This window comes from Pocillopora damicornis, chromosome 12, assembly GCF_964200805.1.
Source record: "Pocillopora damicornis chromosome 12, jaPocDami1.2, whole genome shotgun sequence".
In the NCBI taxonomy this organism is placed as follows: Eukaryota; Metazoa; Cnidaria; class Anthozoa; order Scleractinia; family Pocilloporidae; genus Pocillopora; species Pocillopora damicornis.
In genome coordinates, this window is record NC_142681.1 from 14,433,617 (window position 1) to 14,452,719 (window position 19,103).

General features: G+C 37.4%; 2 protein-coding genes across 2 annotated transcripts; one reads left to right on the plus strand and one right to left on the minus strand.

The window, feature by feature from the left end:
- Window positions 1–304: 304 nt before the first annotated feature.
- Window positions 305–18,930, plus strand: LOC113666230 (tRNA (uracil-5-)-methyltransferase homolog A). Its single transcript, XM_027181982.2, has 24 exons — window positions 305–1,327; window positions 2,795–2,886; window positions 4,207–4,225; window positions 4,880–4,936; window positions 5,356–5,428; window positions 5,815–5,893; window positions 6,624–6,678; window positions 7,675–7,746; window positions 7,837–7,859; window positions 8,599–8,647; window positions 9,127–9,187; window positions 10,655–10,690; window positions 11,241–11,311; window positions 11,398–11,459; window positions 12,023–12,107; window positions 12,292–12,395; window positions 13,202–13,253; window positions 13,395–13,455; window positions 14,110–14,190; window positions 14,847–14,890; window positions 15,249–15,324; window positions 16,227–16,346; window positions 16,768–16,864; window positions 17,718–18,930. The coding sequence occupies exons 1-24, from the start codon at window positions 773–775 to the stop codon at window positions 17,881–17,883; spliced, it is 2,190 nt and encodes a 729-aa protein (XP_027037783.1). The 5' UTR covers window positions 305–772; the 3' UTR covers window positions 17,884–18,930.
- On the minus strand, window positions 3,238–3,808 carry LOC149036652 (uncharacterized). Its single transcript, XM_089189055.1, has one exon. The coding sequence runs from the start codon at window positions 3,677–3,679 to the stop codon at window positions 3,365–3,367; it is 315 nt and encodes a 104-aa protein (XP_089045181.1). The 5' UTR covers window positions 3,680–3,808; the 3' UTR covers window positions 3,238–3,364.
- Window positions 18,931–19,103: the final 173 nt, after the last annotated feature.

The window sequence follows — 19,103 nt, forward strand, 5'->3', positions numbered from 1 at the left end:
TCTTAATTATTTCCCATTGAAGACAATACGTTGTTTTTCTCAGAAACTCCAAGGTTTCCCGGAAAGACCCAGAGGTGGGGTGGGTTGGGGGGGGGGGGGAGAAAGGGTAAGGAGTATAGGGGTCCTGGTCATAAATTTACAGAAGCAAATAGCTCTGCTTTTTTTTCTTTTTTAATATTTATCATTTTGGAACTTTTTTTTTTCGCCTTTGAAGCAGTAGTGCTTCGGGCTATAAATTGATGCTGCCAAGGCGTTGAGTCGGTGAGAAAAGTTCTCTAAGGCTGTGGACTAAAAACCGTGTATGTTTTAAAATTTAATCTGTGCTCTAAAAAGAGAAGGGATGTGCCCGGTTAAGATTACAAATCAGCGTTTTCAAAAATCAAACCATAGCTTTCTCTCCCTGATGACAAAAAAGATTTTACAAAAAAAAAGAAAAAAGAATTTACAGTATCAGAGACTCCAGGAATGTTCCGGAGAACATAACCATCAGTTTGCAAAGTTTTTGTTTCTTCCTTTTCCTCGTTCCCAATCCCTTCTTGTATGAATGAGAGATTGCAAAACGATCGCCTCAATCCTCAACTTCCAGTTTCTGTTGTTCGCATTACAGCGTTGTTGTTCATATTTAGATGTATTTGGGCCGTGTTAAATATTTGTATCGGTGATAAGACAATATTTGTGAATCGAGCTTACGTATTGGGTCAGATTTCCAGCTCGTGCATGAAATTACTGATGTTATGTAAAAATACGGACATGTGACCACAATCATCTGGAAATGGCGGACGAGGAAACAGATCTTGCAAATGGAGAGGGTTCATCCACCAATGAGCAGTCCAGTCTGCTTCCTGAGGAAACATCAAGTGTTGGCAAAGTCGTCTCATCGCCTATTCCCGGATTTCCACCTTTTTTCCAATTCGCAAAACTGCAAACCGAAGCAAGTGGATGGAATTCTGATGTGACAACAGCAACTGAGTTCACGAGGTGCAGTGATGCAATGACAGACACAGCATCATTCGTGGATAACGCAGGGGTCAGCCACGATAACGCAGTTGATTCGTCACTGTCAGGTAGTGCTGCAGCTGAATCAACGCCTGTCGATGGAGTTGACGTGATTGAAAATATGGAAAAACGCGAAAATGTACCCGAGCAGGAAGATGGCGAGGTGGACCACGAGGGTCTTGACAAAGAAGATGAGGATGGCGCAATAAACGATGAGCCAGACGAAGAAGAGGCAGAATCGGATCCTTATTTTTACACTAAGCGAGATGAATTTACCTCCGAGATTTATAAGATAGAACTTCAAAATCTTCCCAAGAAATGTGGTTATAAGGTAAGTTACTTTCTTATCTCTTACCTATCAACCTGATTAAGGTCTCTTAAGCATGCAAATGATAACGAACTGTCTAAGGCTTCAATCAGCATTTCATAGCTTGAAACCAGGTACAAGAAGGAGTTTCGTGTTGATCAAGCAACATGGATTAAACGTAACGTTGAATTAAAGGAATAATAATATAGGGAAAAGGTTTATGACCAAGAAAGTTAATCTTCCTTACGATAGAATGCAGCGTGGGATATGAAATCTTTTGGTTTTTTTTTTTTTTTGGTTGTTGTTGTTTTTTTGCCTGCAAGTGTACAGTTGAGTAATGTAACTAAGTAACGTAACCACAGGCTAACCATCCAGTCTTAACACCCTAGCATATCCTAAGGGTATGAATTCTGCCCTTACTGTTCTAGAACAAAGTGTTAGTCCCGACGGCAATCTATTGTTTTCACTATTGACTCCTAGTTAATATGCACACTTAAGTATGGGGCTGTCTAGAATCATTCTTATCCTTAAGTGTTATTGTGAAAATTTCATTGTGAGACAATAGAGCTCCTTACACTGAATATTCCTCTATGTAAAAAGGTTTCGTATTAGTACATGATCTTGTGAGATTTTTCAAACAAATTTAAGGTTTAGGAGTTTTGTGCTTAAATTGAAGCAGCTTTCTCAAGGTAAGAACAATCTTTACTTATTTTAAGACAAAAAGATAAGTCCTTATCCTCTGACTGTTTCTATGAAATTTTTTAGGATAAGTTTTGCCACCTACTAAAATGCCTTTTGAAAACCCTGCATTTTCCAGAGAAGATGGTGAAATACATTGGTTGCTGACTTATTTTAACAACCCTGGACTGATCCAACACATAGACTTCCTCAGCTTGTCTGTTTTGTTTACCCATTTCAGGTATCAAGGAAATTCCCAGTGTTATCTTTTGTAACTTGCGCAAACTTATGCAGGTGAATAAGAGGAAATTTAAAAGGAACAGTTCTCTAAAGTATTATCACATGACTTGAAATGGGTAAAAAAAAACCATACAAGCTATAGAGGTTTATAGATTTTCAGTTTTTTTAATCAAACAAACCTGTGCTGTGGTATTAAAAAAATATCCAAGTATTTCCAAATTGTGGATGAGTCATTTCCAAGATATTTGCTCATCTTGCAATCAGTTTCTGATCGGTTGAAACTCTAACCAGCAAAGAAATAACCTTTACCTGTTGAGCTCAAAACAGAGCTTGGAAACTATGCTGCGATTCAGATCATACTTCAGCTTTTCATATATGTGTTGACAAAAGAAACCAACTTTCTCAATCCTTTTAATTATTCAAACACAGTGATAAGAACAGTATGAAATTTAATACAGCAGCTGCCCATTTCAACCATCCAGCTTCAACCTGTCTGTAAAAGATTCAGAAGTTTATTTTTGATTTATAACTGATTAATTTATACTGTTTTTGTGTCACTCTTGTATTCCCCAGCAATTCAAGAAGATGATTGCAAACAGACTCAATGTAAGACCAGTAAAAGTGAAACTACCCCCAGGAGCAAATCATGCCTATGTCACCTTCAGGTACAGTGCATGGCAGGTGCTTAATATTTGAAATTGTAAGATATGTTGCTGCTTGGAAATATGTACATGAAAGGCATATAAATTTAGGCATAAGTGCTTAAATATTTAACCTTAATGCATATGAACTGAGCATATATGCTCATAAGCATGTATGTGACTGTTAGCTACATGTAGAAGTGTTTGTTTCAATCACCCCTCAAGCCAGTCTTCCCAAAACAGTCGAGCCTTGATTATCCAGACTTGTCGGGACCTTGGTAAATAGTCTGGATAATCGAAAATATGAATATTAATGAGATAGAAATGTAAACAAAAGGTATACAGCAAAGAGAACATCATTTTTTAGTTGTGAAATCTACACAGCCTGTATGTATTTACAAATAAAAACTTTCAGTTCAGGTATTTACAAAGGTCTAAAATGTTCAAGCATGTTTGTTTGCTTCAAAGACTTATAGCTTGATCGCATTACAAAGTCCATCATTCATCTTAGCTGCATTAACTGCAAAAGGTCAATATCTTTCTGTGATTCCATCCATGACAAGCATTTTTTGAAACATTGCGCAGCCTCTTTAGCCAATACTGGTTTCTCGTCCTCACCTTCACCTTTACCTTCCTCATCACTACATACACTTTGGCTTTCCATCAAATCTCCGACAACAGTGGCTAAAATCTCTTCATCAGACATTTGTGGCGAAGTCAGGAGCTCGTTTTCCAGATTAAGCCAGTCTTCCACATCGCAAGCATTAGGCATTTCCTCATTGTCAAGTTGCTGTACATGTTCCAACATTTCGACCATGGACTCAGAGATATTATCCTCTCTGAATTTGGGCTGTGAAGTTGACTCACTGTTGTCTTGTCACACTTTCGAATTTTTAAAAGCGCACAGGATAATACACTGTTTCAACAGTCTTTTGAAAGGATTATTGGGCTTTTTGCGACCGTGAGTTTTCAAGATCCAACTAATTAATATTCATGAAAAAATTGGGACCACAGAAAAAAGCCCGGATAATCAAATAGTCCGGATAATCGAGGTCCAGATAATCGAGGTTCGACTGTACATTGTTACATACATATGCGACTTTGTACTAGGTATATACAATCATTGAACAATATGCTTTTAAAATTTGTATTTGCAGTTAACAAACATCTAAGTGGTATGATACTTTTGAAGAAATTTCTTGTGTAGTTTAAATTGTACGGGATGTGCAAATCCCTACTTAAACCTAATGCATGATAAAGCGAAGACATGCCCAATTAAAATTAATATAATTTAAGTAGTACATGATCAAAATTTCTTACATTTACTTTTCATATTCCTCTTAGGAATGAAGAGGAAAGGAGGGTAAGTTGAATCAGAATTTCTTTGAGATCAAAAAGGTAGAGACTATGGCAAATTAAACAATTGGTTCTTATGTTAGCATGCGTTTATCGAGATATGAAGCATGACTTAACTCACGGGAAGTTTGGAGAGCATGAACGATGCGTAAGAGTTGTGCAAGGCATAGCTGAGAGCAATTCTAGCTTCTTGAGTGCTCTCCAAACTTCCCAAGTGCTTTCATATCTTGATGAACACACAGATGATGTATAAAACAATTGTTTTATAACATTTTCAACTCGATGGGAAATTTTTTTTCTTGAGGGATTTGTTTGCTGATGTCATGAGCGTGCACAATAGGAATATGTAGCATGCTGGTGCAATTGAATTTGATTAGACAAATTTACTAGCTATGTTATAATACAGGTTAGGGCATGGGTAGTTGTTTCCAAAAATTTTTTTATATTCATCACTTCTTTGTAAGATGAATAAATAACCACTTGAGTTAAGAAATGGTGCCTTATATCAAAGTACTTAGTTGATTGAGGATCCTCAATTCTAAGGTTCAGATCCATACCAAGGTATCATGGCTCTATTGCATTGCTGAGACCAATAGATAGTTATAAAAAACAATTTTTTTACTGTGTTATGAAGAAAATATTTACTCTTGCTTGATCACAGCTGGCCATCAGATCATTATCAGGACACAAGTGGAAGGGGAGAGTGCTTTCTGCTAAGGTATTAGACAGTAATATTGTTGCCCTGACATGCTGCATCTATTATGCTCAAAAAAACTAAACAAATCCTTATAACTGCAAGCTTCCCACAGCTGAATGTATTAAGGCCAGTGACTGAGTGTTGTTTCTGTTTAATTTCAAGGCTCCAAGCTAATTTTTATCAGAATTGCTGCTTAGCTTAAAAAAAAAAAAGGAATTAAAAGGAATCTTGGCACAATAATGCTTGACATATTGTACAGCTTACTACATTACATATCTTTGGAATGATTAACTGGGCCTGGAATCAAAATAATGCAATAAAAAATTGTAAACATGCTTTTGTTTTCCTGTAGGCATTTTGGCCAGTAAGACTAGAAAAAGGTTTGCTTGATCAAAGGCTCTAATGGTGTGTATGTTGATAAATCATAATTTTTTTTTTAGCCAGCCCAGCCACTTCCTGATCCTCTAGCTTTGCAGCGAGCAGAAGGATTGGCAAGAAAAAGGATGATTCAGGGTAAGAACTAAACAAATACTACTGCTCTTTTTTTCCTCTGCTTGTGGCATACTGCTGAAGTCTAAGCTTATTCCTTTAGCCCCCTAATACAGAATTGCGTGTTTAGTTTGCTCTAAGTTTGGATGAACATATTTTGTTTTGAAATTTTTAGTTATTGGTTTTGCATAATAGTTGGTCATGATACTTGATTAACATAAATTTAGGCTTGGAATAAGTTTCTGGCTTCAAACCAGACACTATATTGTGAAAATTTCTTCCAACTCTTGACCTTTACGAAGAAATGTTTTTTTGGTAGTAATTAAATTTTGATTCAGTAGCTAAAAGAAGTCCTTTCTCCCAAGGCAAGTTACATTTTGTGTAATGTTTGTTTCTTCAAAATGCTTTAGATGCAGCGCGTTCAAATGTAGATGCCAAGAGAATAAAAGTTGATGAAGATGAAGGAGAAGAGCTAGCCATTTCTGTCAGGTGAGAATCAAAGTTTTCTTTATCTACCTCATGCTTGGTTAACCCATTAACTCCCAGAAGTGATTTCCTTGTAACCTATTCCTGTAATATCTGTACATTATCCAGCCAAAAGGTAATGAGAATACTCAGACTTATCAGAAAGATTAGTTGTTATCTTGATCTAACACCAAATTCTCATAACTTATTTAAAAGAAAATGTGTACCAGTTAGAGGGGGGAATTAACAATCAGATCTTGGGAGTTAAAGAGTAAAGAAAGAGGGGAAGGAGATACAGTCATTTTGAAATGAAAACACCATCTGTTCTGCAGAAAGAAAGTATTGCTGGTTAACAGGTTTTAGCCAAGTCACGTGTTAGACATTTTACCTAAATAAGCATCAAGCTTCCAGATGTGTTGGGTATTCTGGACCAGTGAATATTTATATTTTGATTCTTTTATGTGGTACTTGTATGAGTTAATAGTAGATCATGGATTTTGTGAACTTTTGAAGTAAACAGCTGCCACTGGTAGGCAGGTAATAGAAGTTCAACTTTCACTGTATGGCTATTTAATTCAGTGAAAGTAATCAGAAATTTTGATTGACATGTACAGCAAATTTTGCTGGCTGTGGGCTGTTATTGAAACTCTTGGTGTATTGTAAAGATTCCTCCCTGTAGAGGTCATCATCTCAGCAATTTTTCAAATCTGTTTGGCTTGCATGTATCAACAACAGTCCTGTCTTTGTTATCCAGGTTAAACCATGTTGTGACCCCTTTGTGGGATCAGCCATACAGCAAGCAAATGGAAGTAAGTACAACTTATAACTGCTCAAGGTGAATTTATCTGTCTACTCTGACACGTCCAAGGCTGTCTTGACATTGGCAAGTGTTCCCCAAATTGTTTATTATGGTGTTGTACCACTCATGAAGTATTTTTCCACAATCATTTGACAACTTTTATTTTTTAAATTGTAACTAGTGAATGTGCAGCTGGGAATCCTTCTGTATTTGAGTGCCAGACTGCTAGCATCTTGAATTTGCTAATGGTACTTTGAGTGCAATGCTCAATGAGTTTCTAGAAATTTTGGAAAAGTATCTGATAAGTCTCTTAGCCAAGATGAAACACTGCGTTATACCAGCCACTAAGTATTTTTTCACAAGTATGATGTTGTTGATGGACAAATGTGATAAGTTTTACTTCTACAAGTCCCCTTTTCTTAGCTCTCAATGCTTTAATATCGGTGTGCATATTCACCTCTCTGTTCTACGTACATTTTCTATGGTTCTGACAAGGAAAATTTGTACAGTAATCGCGAGCCACTTTTGTTGGTGATCATTTTCCTTAATTCTTGTGACTCATACATTTGATTTAGCAGTGATACTGTAAGGAGAAATTAGATGCTAGTCACTCTGGAGTTAACCCTTTAACTCCCAAGATCTGATTGTTAATTCTCCCTTGTAGCTGCTACACATTTCCTTGTAAATTAGTTATGAGAACTTGGTGCTAGATTAAGATAGCAGCTTCTACCTGATAAGTTTGAATGTTCTCATTACCTGTTTGCTGAATAATGTATGGATATTGTAGGGAGAAGTTTTATGTTAATCAGTTCTGGGAGTTAAAGGGTTAAACCTGACATACCAGTTTATGAACTAGGATGGAATTTGTAACATAATGTATTTACCTTGACACGGGAATTCTCCTCTAGTTAAAAAACTCCAGAATTTTTCCTAAGCCTGTGCATTCAAAGAAAACCAGCTTGTCTTTGTACACTTTGACAGTTTCACTCTATGTGTTTGTTTGCAGACTAAGAGGAGTAACATGCTGGAGATTTTGGGGAAACTCACTAGAAAGTTGAAAGCCATAATGGTGCTGAAGGTATATGAGGAAACTGTCATTAGAATTTATGTTGTCATGTGAAACTTTCTGTGGAAAGAATACTGATCATTGTTTTCCTCATCTGTACAGAACAACTGGGTGGAACAAGAAAGGTAAGCATACATCTTGCATTGAGTTTTTTTGTTTTGTTTTCTCCTAGAAACACATTTCTAGCCCAGCCTTCATCCTCAAATAAGGGCTTCCTCTCAAACAAGTGCTCCTTTGGAATATGTGCCCCTCCTATTAGGCAAAACATGAAACAGCCCCCCCCCCCCTCTTCCCCCCAAGTAAGCCAACTCCATAGGTTTGGAAAAGTAACCATGTTGTGATGCTATTAGCACTTCAGGATCAGCCTTGTAAAATGATATGCTGTCTATGCTGTTGGTTGTATACAGATGTTATGTTAAAATAAGCTGTCATATCTCGCTGTTATTTGGAAGAAACTTAAAGAGCACTGCTCAATAAGTGCCCCTCCCCTAAAAATTTTACTCACACAATGCCTCTTCACCCATGAGTGAAGATGTGTACTGGAAAATTGTCAGGGAAGCTTGATGAAATGCAAGGCAGGGTGACCTTGAGATGGATTAGCATCCCACCCAGAGGAGAGTAGTCATACTCCTAGTCGCTTCATGCTAAAGAAACTGGGACAAGCCCCAACTAGATGGGCCAATTGGCTTAAATACAGACTTGACCTCAATTTAGAAGGAGTACCCCAGATGCTAACTTGAGGATTGGCTGTATATTTTTTATTGCATTTGCAAACCAATTCAGGCTGCTTAATAATTATTTAGAGCAAACTTTTGAGTCCAATGCTCCATTTTCAGTTTAATTGCTGTTTTTATATTTCTGTAGTGCTAAAAGAAATGGAATTTGTTGTGAGCTTCTGGACTGTGTTGAATCAGTAAGTAACAATGATACTGATTTAATTGCTCTTTTTTATTTCATATAAATTTTGCTTGTAAATTGAAATGAGTCGGTAATCAGAAAGTCTAATATTTGAGTGACTCTGATTTTTATTTTCACAAGAAATGTGTCATTCTGCCATATTTTGTTTTTCCTGTTCTATTGAAGTATTTTCTTGATAGACAGTTCATGATTAATACTTATGAAAGAAATCTAGTAGTACTTATTTCTTGTAACAGAAAAAGAGAGAAAGGCTGTCTCTACTGAAAAACAGAAAACAAATTTTTGGCACGAAAGGGACAAGCAGTGTTGGTAACATTGTAGTAGATTGATCACAAGCTGTGATCTCAATGTTGTCATGGTTACTAGGTGGGTTTCTGAGGCCCTTTAAGAGAGTCGGGCGGCAATGTGATGGGCAGACAATACATGAAGTCAGACCTCATCCCATCCATTAATTTTGCCTTTGAAACATTTCAGCCTGTTCTCGATGGGTATCGAAATAAGTGTGAGTTCACTATAGCTGAAGGTCCTGATGGAGGTAGGATACTGTTGGCATGGTTTATGAGTACATGCACATTCAGAAATTAACTCCAAATAGAAGGCCCTGAATCTGACCCTTGGACATACAAGCTGCTTGAAATAAAGTGGCTGCCTCTCCACATCAGCCTTCTCTGCAGAAAGTTACAGCTACTTCATTACAAAGCTGCTCAGCTCCACACTTATCACTCTTGATAACCCTTTCACTCCCAGGAGTGACCAAAAATGATTTTCCCTTCATTTTTTCAACCCATGTACAAGCAGGAAGATAACAAGGAGAAAGGAAAATTGGTTGGTTACTCACCAAATTCTCAGAGCTAAAATTAAAAAAAATTGTATACTATAGTCTAATGCATTGCAGAAAAGTGATTTTAGACCTTGGGAGTGAAAGGGGGGAAAAGAGTGGTACCTTCCCCAACATCGGCCACCTCTACACTGGCCAGTCATCGCTCATCAGTACCTCAGCAGTGTGGCTATTGTTGAGAGGTTCAACTGTTAATTGTACCACCCTGTTTGGTTTTGCCCTGTGGAAATATTATGAAATTTTTCTATTGATACAAACAATCACATGGCTGAACATCATCTTGTTAAACTCCACACCATTTACAGGTATTCTTATTGATGGTTATGCAACTTAAAGCAGTAACTATCAATACAAGGAGCTGCTTTACTAATATAAAAGAGATTCCTCTCAACAGGTGTCAAGAACTTTTTGCACCCAACACATGAATTACCCTTTTCACAGCATTAGCATAACCAAAATACCAAACATAACTGATGAATGCAATTTGAGTCTAATAGCTATTCAAATAACAACCAAAAGTATAAGTCAGTTTCCACTAAGCAAATTTATAACAGTTTACTGCACTGCAAAATTTACTCTAACTTGACACCGATGATGTCTTCTGTTTGGGTTTTCAAATCATCAGTAAATACCTTCGCCTGAGGATCACACCACATTGTCAACCTCAGAAAAAAAGTTATCATTCTTTTTTTCTTTTTGACATGAGGTTATGACCATTGAGCATACCAACTGCTGACCAGAGGTTCCCTTGTATGTCTGAGGGTTAAAACAAAAGTTTCATTATTGTTGGTGTTATTTAATTTGTTTCCACTACAGAGAAATCTGTAAATTTTAATCCATTTCCAGACTGATATGTCTTTTTTAGGTGACATAGTTTAGTCTGTGCTCAAAATTTGTATAGCCTCAACACTTTTTATGTTTGTTTTGTACCTTTCTAAGAATAAAAATGAATTCCCTGAGGCAAACTGCTAACAGTACACCACAGAATAAATAATTCTTTGATCCCCTCGCAAATGCATTTTTCATCATTTACCACCTAGCAGAAGTTCATTCAAGTGTCAAATTGAAGAGGTATTATGAAGGTGAAAAATTAAGTACTAGTATTAGTATTGTTATTTAAGTTATCATCGCATAACATTTTTAAAAACATTTTCCCTTGTGCAGCTAAAACAGTTGGATTCCGCCTTGGTTCATATAAAGGTAAGACCCTTGATTGGTAAATTTTCATCTGCATGAAGTATACCTTGGTGAAATCGACAGGGTAATATTATTATTATTAACTGAGTTGATAATGTAAATTGGCCATCATAAAGATTTTCAAAGCTGACGTTTCGAGCATTAGTCCTTGGTCAGAGCAAATTGAGGAATTGTGGGTTGTGTGTGTTTTTTTATGCAGAAAATGGAGCTATGCCATCGGTGGAAATATGGTGACGAGACTTCAAGAATTAATTAGTTGAATGAAAAGCACTCGTTGATACCAAAGATAAATTTTTGTTCTAGAGCTTTGCAGCTTTGCAAAAAGCCTAGATGTAGGGACAGGCGGATTTAAGTGTCTAGCAACTGGTTCAGATGCATTGTTATCATTTCTTTCTATGTCATGAAGATGTTCTTGGTGAAATTATAATGAGACACTGGTTAAAATTGGTGAAGAGAATTCCATGTTTCAGTTTGGCACATCAAACAAGAAAATGCATAGCTGTGTATCCCTTATATTCATTTACTTGATCAATTTTTTTTTGTTCTTTCCTAGAGGGTTATAGTGGAGTTGTAGAGCCATCTGAATGTATTCATATTTCAGATAAGGCCAAGGCTATTGCTAAGGTAAGATACTACTTCTTTACTGATCTGACAATGTCTCGACTTACTATGATGTGACCAGTTTGTAATAGGGCCTTTGCTCTTTGCAGGCTTTTCAGACTTATGTACGGAAGTCGCCATTGCCAGTATATGATCTCTGTTTCCACACTGGGTAGGTTCTCCTATATTTTTATTTGCTATTTTTAGTTACTGACAAAATGTGTTTGCTGGTGATTTGAGTGCATAATATTTTCTGACCCCTGTTAAGATAAATCTGATATTTAACAATTATTTACTGAAGCGGAGGTAAATATCCAGCACCTTCACTAAAACAGTGGTGTATAGCTGTTTCAGTATGTAGCACACAGAAACTAAAAAATTGTTTATTTCTTTCAAAATACTGAAAAATAATCCAAAATTAAACTCTTGAGTGTGATTTTGTCTTTGTGCCTGTTTAGAGGTTAATAATACAAGCTAATCATATCTGAATTAGCCAATCAGTGTGTGCAAATAGAGAGATTTACTTGTGTAGTATATACTAAAATTTGATCTTGGGAGATGCTGTGGCTTAGTGGTTGGTAAGGTGGACTCTAGATTTAAAGATCTGGGTTCAAGCTATGGCTACATCATTGTGTTGTTAGAGATAAGCCAACTAGCTGATAAGCTAATTTCCCTTTAGAACCTGTTAACCAAGTTTGAACTTAAAAAGTATTTTCTACCCTGTTTGGTGGATAGATATTGGCAAACATTGACAGTTCGAAGCACTATGTATGGTGACACCATGGCCGTGCTACAGTTCAGCCCTCAAAAAATGACTAAGGTATTGTATGCTATGCACATGTACTGAGCATATTGAGATATATTGGAAACTTTGAGAATGTACTATATATTGTGAGTTACCGCATGCAGGTGCTATCTTTTTATAGTTGATTGCTGGTATAGAAAAAAAGACTGTCTAGGGGATTAATTTGACTCATTTGATTGACTGCTTTTAATTACTGTAGGAAGAAATTGAAGCAGAAAAAGAGCAAATCAGTGAATATTTCAAAACAGGCGAAGGGAAAGATGTAACACTTACATCACTCTATCTTCAAATAAATCACACGAGGTAAGATTATTCCTGGTGCTTTTAAGTTATAAAAAAAGCTATGTTGGAGACATGATAGTCTACAGTTGCATCAACATTTCAACTACATTGTCTCTCCAGAAATAATTTAGTTCAAGTGTTTGAAGCCAAACTCTTTCTTTCTGTACATTCAGCTTCCTCTACATACCACAGCCTCTGCCTTGTTAATGTATCTTTTAAATTCTAATATGTGACTTTGTGGCCTTATACTTAACCATTTTCACCCCAACATCAGTGTACATATTCTCCATACTGTTCTTTATACATTTCCTATGGTACTGACAGGGAGAATTTGTTTAACAATCAGGAGCTTCTTCAGTTGGTGATCATTTCCTTTATTCTCATGACCTCAGTGTTTTTTTTAGGGGTGATAATGATTGGAGAAAATAGTTACTAATCACTCTTAGGGGTTAAAGGGTTAATGCACTGAGCTGTAAGTCAAGAGTTCCTACCTTAAGCCATGTCTGGGTCATTGCGTTGTTTTCTTGGGCAAGACACTTGTGTCTACCAGTGAGTCTGGCCTCCAAGGAGTATAACTGGGTACTAGCAAACTGTCAGGAAACCTGAAACAAAATACTAGGGGCAAATTGCAAGGTGCATCCCATCACTGGGGTAGAACTGTGGTATTAAATACTACAGTTCTGCCCCAGGATCTATGCTATGATGTATGCTATGATTAAAGGATCTATGCTATGGAATTTAGATAAAACTGCAGCATTGTGGGGCATACTTTAATCCATATTTACAAAAAAGTTTGTAACATTAATGTAACTTTGTTCCTTGTACAGGGCTGTAGGAGGAAATGCAGAGGCTCCTTTTGTTCATATCATGGGAGATGAGGTGAGTCCTGCGATGCAGTGTCAAACAACTCTCCCTTCTGATCTTCTCAATACAACTTTATCCATACATAATACTCTTTTTTGCTTTTGTATACCTTTGTTGACTTTTGCTCTAACTGAAGTAATTTTTTTTAATTTTAAGCATATTTATGAGGAACTTTGTGGATTGAAATTCAGAATATCTCCTGATTCCTTTTTTCAAGGTAAACAGCTACAGTTAATTCAATGTAATTTTCTCATAGTTTTTGCCTTGATTAACAATAAGCCTCCAATTTGTGGTATTTAGTAGCTTTCTTGTGGGAGAGTGGTTCCTTTTGTGTGTTAGTTACCCGAGCAGACACCTTTTGATTAAGAATTTTAAAACCAAAAATCACAACAACTAATCAAAAAAAAATATCCTTTGGAGCCAATTAGGACACCAGGTAAAAACAATCAAACTCTCTGAAGCACAGGAGAACACAACCTAATAAGTCCGGATTGAATAAAGGAGGTAACTTTTTAAAGAAACTGTGGTGCTGCGTTGATGAGAGAGTAAAACAAGATCATTTAGTATTATCAACTGTGTAGAGTTTTAAAGCTCAAAATGCTTTGAGCTCTTGCGGTGGCCAATATACGTTATAAACTCAAAGAGCTTTGAAACTCTTTACAGTGGCCAATTTACGTTATCAACGCAGTTGATAATGCTAAATTTCCCTGTTAAGTCAGGATTGGTTTTTGGTTTTGAATCTGCCTATTGGTTTAGACAAGAGTGTCAGTTGTCTAGACTAAATACTGAGTAAAGTAGAGCCAAACGGGTGTTATCCCATACGGCTTTTGATGCAATTGCTTTGATGTACCCGTTTGTTTTCTGCGCCTAGTTAACACCAAGGCAACTGAAAAGTTATTTGACTTGCTGAAAGAGTGGTGTGGTGACCACCTCGACGAAACAGTGGTACTTGGTGAGTAATAGGCATACCGCTTTTAGAGCGCTTTTTCGATTGTGTATCTCAATACGAAAACCAAAGTAATTTACAACAGCCAATCAGAGAAGAGCAAAATATCACAAGGATAGCAACAGTAAAATCAAGCAAAGTATGTGAAGCACGAGAAAAGCGAGCAATCAAGTTGCCATTGGTTTTAGTTTTGAATCTGATTGGTCGAGAAAATGGCGCGAGTTTTGCTCAAGCCTGGGCATCCCGTAGAGAATTTGTTGAAGGGTGGGAAATGCACCAATGGTGTTCTTACATCAGTTCATAGAAGAACCAGCTGTGAGCAAGCTATGGTAGAACCCAATTGCATAAAGGGGTAAGTTTCTAAAGAAACTGGTGCTGCGTCGGTGGGAGAGTATAACAGGGTAATTAAAAAAACTCTTTATGGTGGCCAATTTACGTTATCAACTCGGTGCATAATACTAAATTTCCCTGTGGTAGAACCCAGCTGTTTTTAACGTAAAAGGGAAAATAAAAATGACTGGAGGGAGTGATGCTTACACTCGAGTGAGTTCGAGATGACCGTGGTAAATTGCCTAAAAACCTTGAACAAAATCAGTAGTACTTTCGACACTACAGCTTAAGAATCTTCATTTTAATAATGGTATCTATGTTCTCTCTCCCAGACATATGTTGTGGTACTGGAGCCCTTGGTCTATGTCTGGCCCAGGTGGGTTAAGTATTTCTTGTTGATAACACATTCAGAACCTTTTTCATCGCAGCAGCCAGCCGGGACAAAAGGTTTACGACATGACGAACCGGTGGGAACTCGAAATAAATGCATGGAAGTGGCATCTGATGGGTCGAGAGGGTGGCGCTGACTACTAGACTAGTCTAAGGGCATAATAAATCTAACCCAACCCGAATGTATTTGAAACCCAATTCAAAATTGCTCCAATCTTTCCAAGGAAAACCAAACTGGGGATTTCTTCCTAGACGGAAAATTATTACGCTACACATGATAAATCAGCCTGCTGCGAATATTTGAAAACTGGAAAATTGTCTCATAACCAGCGGTTCTTTTACAGAGCGTGAAGCGAGTGATAGGTGTTGAGATTATCGAAAATGCTGTGGAAGATGCCAAAGCTAATGCAGATTTAAACGGTGAGTTCGTACATGTTGCCTCTCTTCACAGTCTTGTTTTACTTTTGATGGATCGCCGGTCTCATACCTACAGCTCTTTGCCATTCTTTTTAAATCGTCTCTGAAAAATAGCGGCCGAAGGGCTATGTATGGTTGCCCGAGCCATGAGAAGCATACCGCAAACGCTCCATTAAAAACCCCAACCCCACCCCCCTGGCTTGGGCTTCTCGACGGGGGAAGGGGGGGGGGGCTTCGTATTAGAAAGCGGTGCCTGTCAAGGCAGGGGTGGCGTGTTTAAACTCGGCCGCCCAGCTTTTGAGAAAACTACACACAGGTTACATTTCGTTACATGAGAAACGCAATAGTTCTAAAAGAAATTGATACGGCTTTGAATACAAGGATATTTTGTTATTTCGGTATTGCTATTTGTCAAGCATTATTATCATATTTTTTTTTTTCTTGCCGTGCGTTTTTATTGTGGAGTCTTGTGATGGGGGAAGTGGAGACAAGGGTCCCGTACGGAAGAAGGTTTAATTCTTTAACTCCCAGATCAAATTTGTAATTCTCCTCACTGTGCACTATACAATTCTTATAATGTTAGTTCAGAGAATTTAGTATTGGATCAACTAATTATCCTCAAATTGATATTTTTCTCTGTTCTCATCACTTATCTGGTTGATATTGAGTCAATACTGTAAGGAGAAATTCTGTCTTGGTCACTCATGGGAGTTAAAGGGTTAACAGCAACTTGAAGCTCCAGACGGGGAGATTTAATGGAGAGGGCGACCTAATAAGGCCATTTACGATGATCCTGTTTAATACAAATTGAGTGTTCTTGATTGAAGCGGGCCGAAGTTTTGCTCATAGAGAAGATTTGGCTTTCTTTAAAAGTCAGAAATTTATCACTGTATCTTGCACTTTAGGGGTTTCAAACGCTCAGTTTGTCTGTGGGAAAGCGGAAGACATCATTGTTGACGTGTTCAAGAACATGCCGAGAAAAACTAAGATCATCGGCATCATGGACCCACCCCGAGCTGGACTTCGTAAGTCACCGGAACACATCGTGAATATTTCGTAACCAGCATGTGTGGCGTAACTTGTACAGTTTATTGCCGTAAAATTTGCTCTATCGCATTGTGAAAATTTTTCGACTCGATTGACTTACATGGCTATGCCTGTAGGGAATATTCTAAGGGAGTAAGCGCATAAAGTAATCAGAAAAGGAAGCGCTAGAATTGTTAGGATATGTGATACCATTAGCTGTATAATTTACAACGCTAGACGTTGCATCAGATGCTTATTTTATTTTCTTTATTATATAGTCCTTCTTATTAATTTTAGCCTTTCCTTTCTTTATACGTCTGTCTTGAACCGACAGCTCTTTCTCTCTACCTTAGGGTGAAAAATCATTTCATCTGAGCTGAGTTATGTTCTGTTGTCTTTTTGCTTTTTCTGTTTCTGTAGACCAGTCAGTTATACACGCAATCAGGAAGAGTCGTCGGATGGACAAACTGATATACGTGTCATGTAACCCAAGCGCTGCTTTCGTGAACTTTCTCGAGTGAGTTTTCGACACAAGTTTTCTGCCATACATTTTACTTCTACTCTTCCCAACGAAGTTCAGAGGGAGGGGGAGGGGGGGGGGGGGTTTGAGGGTAACCCGTGATGGAACAGAGACTTGCATTATTGTTCGCAGCTTCATACCTCAGAACTCGGATGTACGCTTCGACGGCAATAGATTACGAGACTATTTACAATAGAGTATTTTTCAATTGAGTGTTGACAAACCGAATCATCAATTATCAATCAGAATACAGGGTAAAATCATCAGCAGCCAATGAGCACTCTTCGTAAAAAAACAGACAACCTGCTTAAAGCTTGGGAGAACACGAGTGACCGAGTTGGGACTGGTTCTAGTTAAAGATTTTGGCCCAAATTTCCTGGACCAATCACATAAGGAACTGAGGCGGGGTTATTTTCGATACTAAACTTTAACTGTTCTAATGACCATGGCCCAGTTGTTCAAAGGATGATTTGCACTAATCCAGGGTTACATGTTAATCCGGGTTTCTTTAATTCTTTGTTCAAAGCCTTTTTTTGGATGATTTTCACTATTCGTCATGCAATCATCAAATTGGAGACAAAAAGACATTTATACTGAATTTTCTTTTAAAGCCTTCAGAACTGAAATCAGATTTCACACCAACCCTTGGTTATCTTAATCCAGCTTTGGAACAACCCGGCCCATAACTATACTAATCTTGGTAATTTAGGCGACGAAGGAAAAATTTTTAAGTTGGGAAAAGCTTTTCTTTCGTTTACTTCTAGTTTTACACCTTTTCGGTCCTAGCCTTGCGTTTTTTTAACGACTCGCACTCAATCACTTTTGTCTTTTTTTTTCCTTTTATTTTCAGTCTATGTAGGCCAACCTCTAAGAGGATCAAAACAGCACCATTTCGCTTGGTGAAAGCCGTACCTGTGGATCTTTTTCCTCATACTAAACACTGTGAATTACTGCTGCTGTTTGAGAGAGACATGACCTCTGTGGATGCAGCAAAGTTTTACAAGTGGTACTACTAAAGTGGTCATCAAGGTGTACTTACCTTCATCGATCAGGAAATAGTTAATATAACAAGTTTAGGTTTATGATTTCGAGTTTTTGAGTTTGGATAATTTGTTTCTTTTTCTGTTTAACGTTAATGAATAACCCGCAGAAAACATAATACTCACCATATTAGTATTATTAGTGTGAAATTATTTTACATTGTGGTTTTCAAGGACCTAGTTTTGTTCTGTTCTGTTCTGTTAGCCTGAATAGACATTTTCTTTCTTTGAAACAACAACATTACCGAGTTATGCTGAATTGTAAGTGAATTAGCATAGCATACAGCATGAATTGAAGATCAAAGGTGAAATTGTTTTTTCGAACCTCAAACTCGTAACTCATTGATCTAACATGTCTTACAGGGAAGATATTACATGGCTGTGCGTGGATACGAATTTAGTCCTCGAGTGTTCGATGGGATGATATCAACACGAGAAGATAAATTCGTATCCACTAGGTGACATTTTAATGTTCTGTTTACGTAAATATTGATCGCGAGTCTAGATCACATCAATTTTTAACCAAATTTTAATGGAACCAAATGCAAAAATCACCTGCACGTAAACTCAGCTCGTAGGAAAGCTATCTCAGCTTTCTACATAACCGTAAAACAATATATAAATACCCAAAATTTATTCCTCTGAACTAAATAATATATAATTCTGACCTTAGAGGTAAACATTATTCGAAGAGAAAGGTTACGTGGTTGACTCTGACACAGAGTACGGCCATTAAAAAGAAAGAACATTTGATACTGAACTGGCTTCTGCTTGACTTAGTTTTTTCTTAAACGCGCTTAAAAAAAATCAATGCATCCAGAAGTTCAAGAAATGGAAATGGTTGTTAGAAGTAGTATTTAATGTAAAATCATCTTTGGATTGCAATATTTAACGTAGGTATAGACGTAAATTATTGTGAAAGTCAATGCGTCAGAATGTTGCATCTGCCGCATTTGAGAATAAGCAAGTACACAGAGAATATAGATTCCCATTAAACTATTGTTGTGATCTCTGAGAACAAAACGAAATGATATTTTTGCGAGCTGTCGCCCTTCCCACACTCCTTCTGTGTAGAAAACATTCAAGGTCTGAAAACGAACAAGGAGTCATGAGGCCACAGGTCGGAAAAAGGGTGTGGAAAATGGCATGCGCTGATCTGATGTGAGACCAGGAGTTGGGGAGTGGGGAGGCACACC

Coding starts and splice junctions, on each gene's coding strand:
- LOC113666230 (XM_027181982.2), top strand. CDS start 773: ATGGCGGACGAGGAAACAGATCTTGCAAATGGAGAGGGTTCATCCACC. Junction 8,648..9,126: donor TTCTGGACTGTGTTGAATCA/GTAAGTAACAAT, acceptor GAAACATTTCAG/CCTGTTCTCGATGGGTATCG. Junction 10,691..11,240: donor CCGCCTTGGTTCATATAAAG/GTAAGACCCTTG, acceptor GTTCTTTCCTAG/AGGGTTATAGTGGAGTTGTA.
- LOC149036652 (XM_089189055.1), bottom strand. CDS start 3,679: ATGGTCGAAATGTTGGAACATGTACAGCAACTTGACAATGAGGAAATG.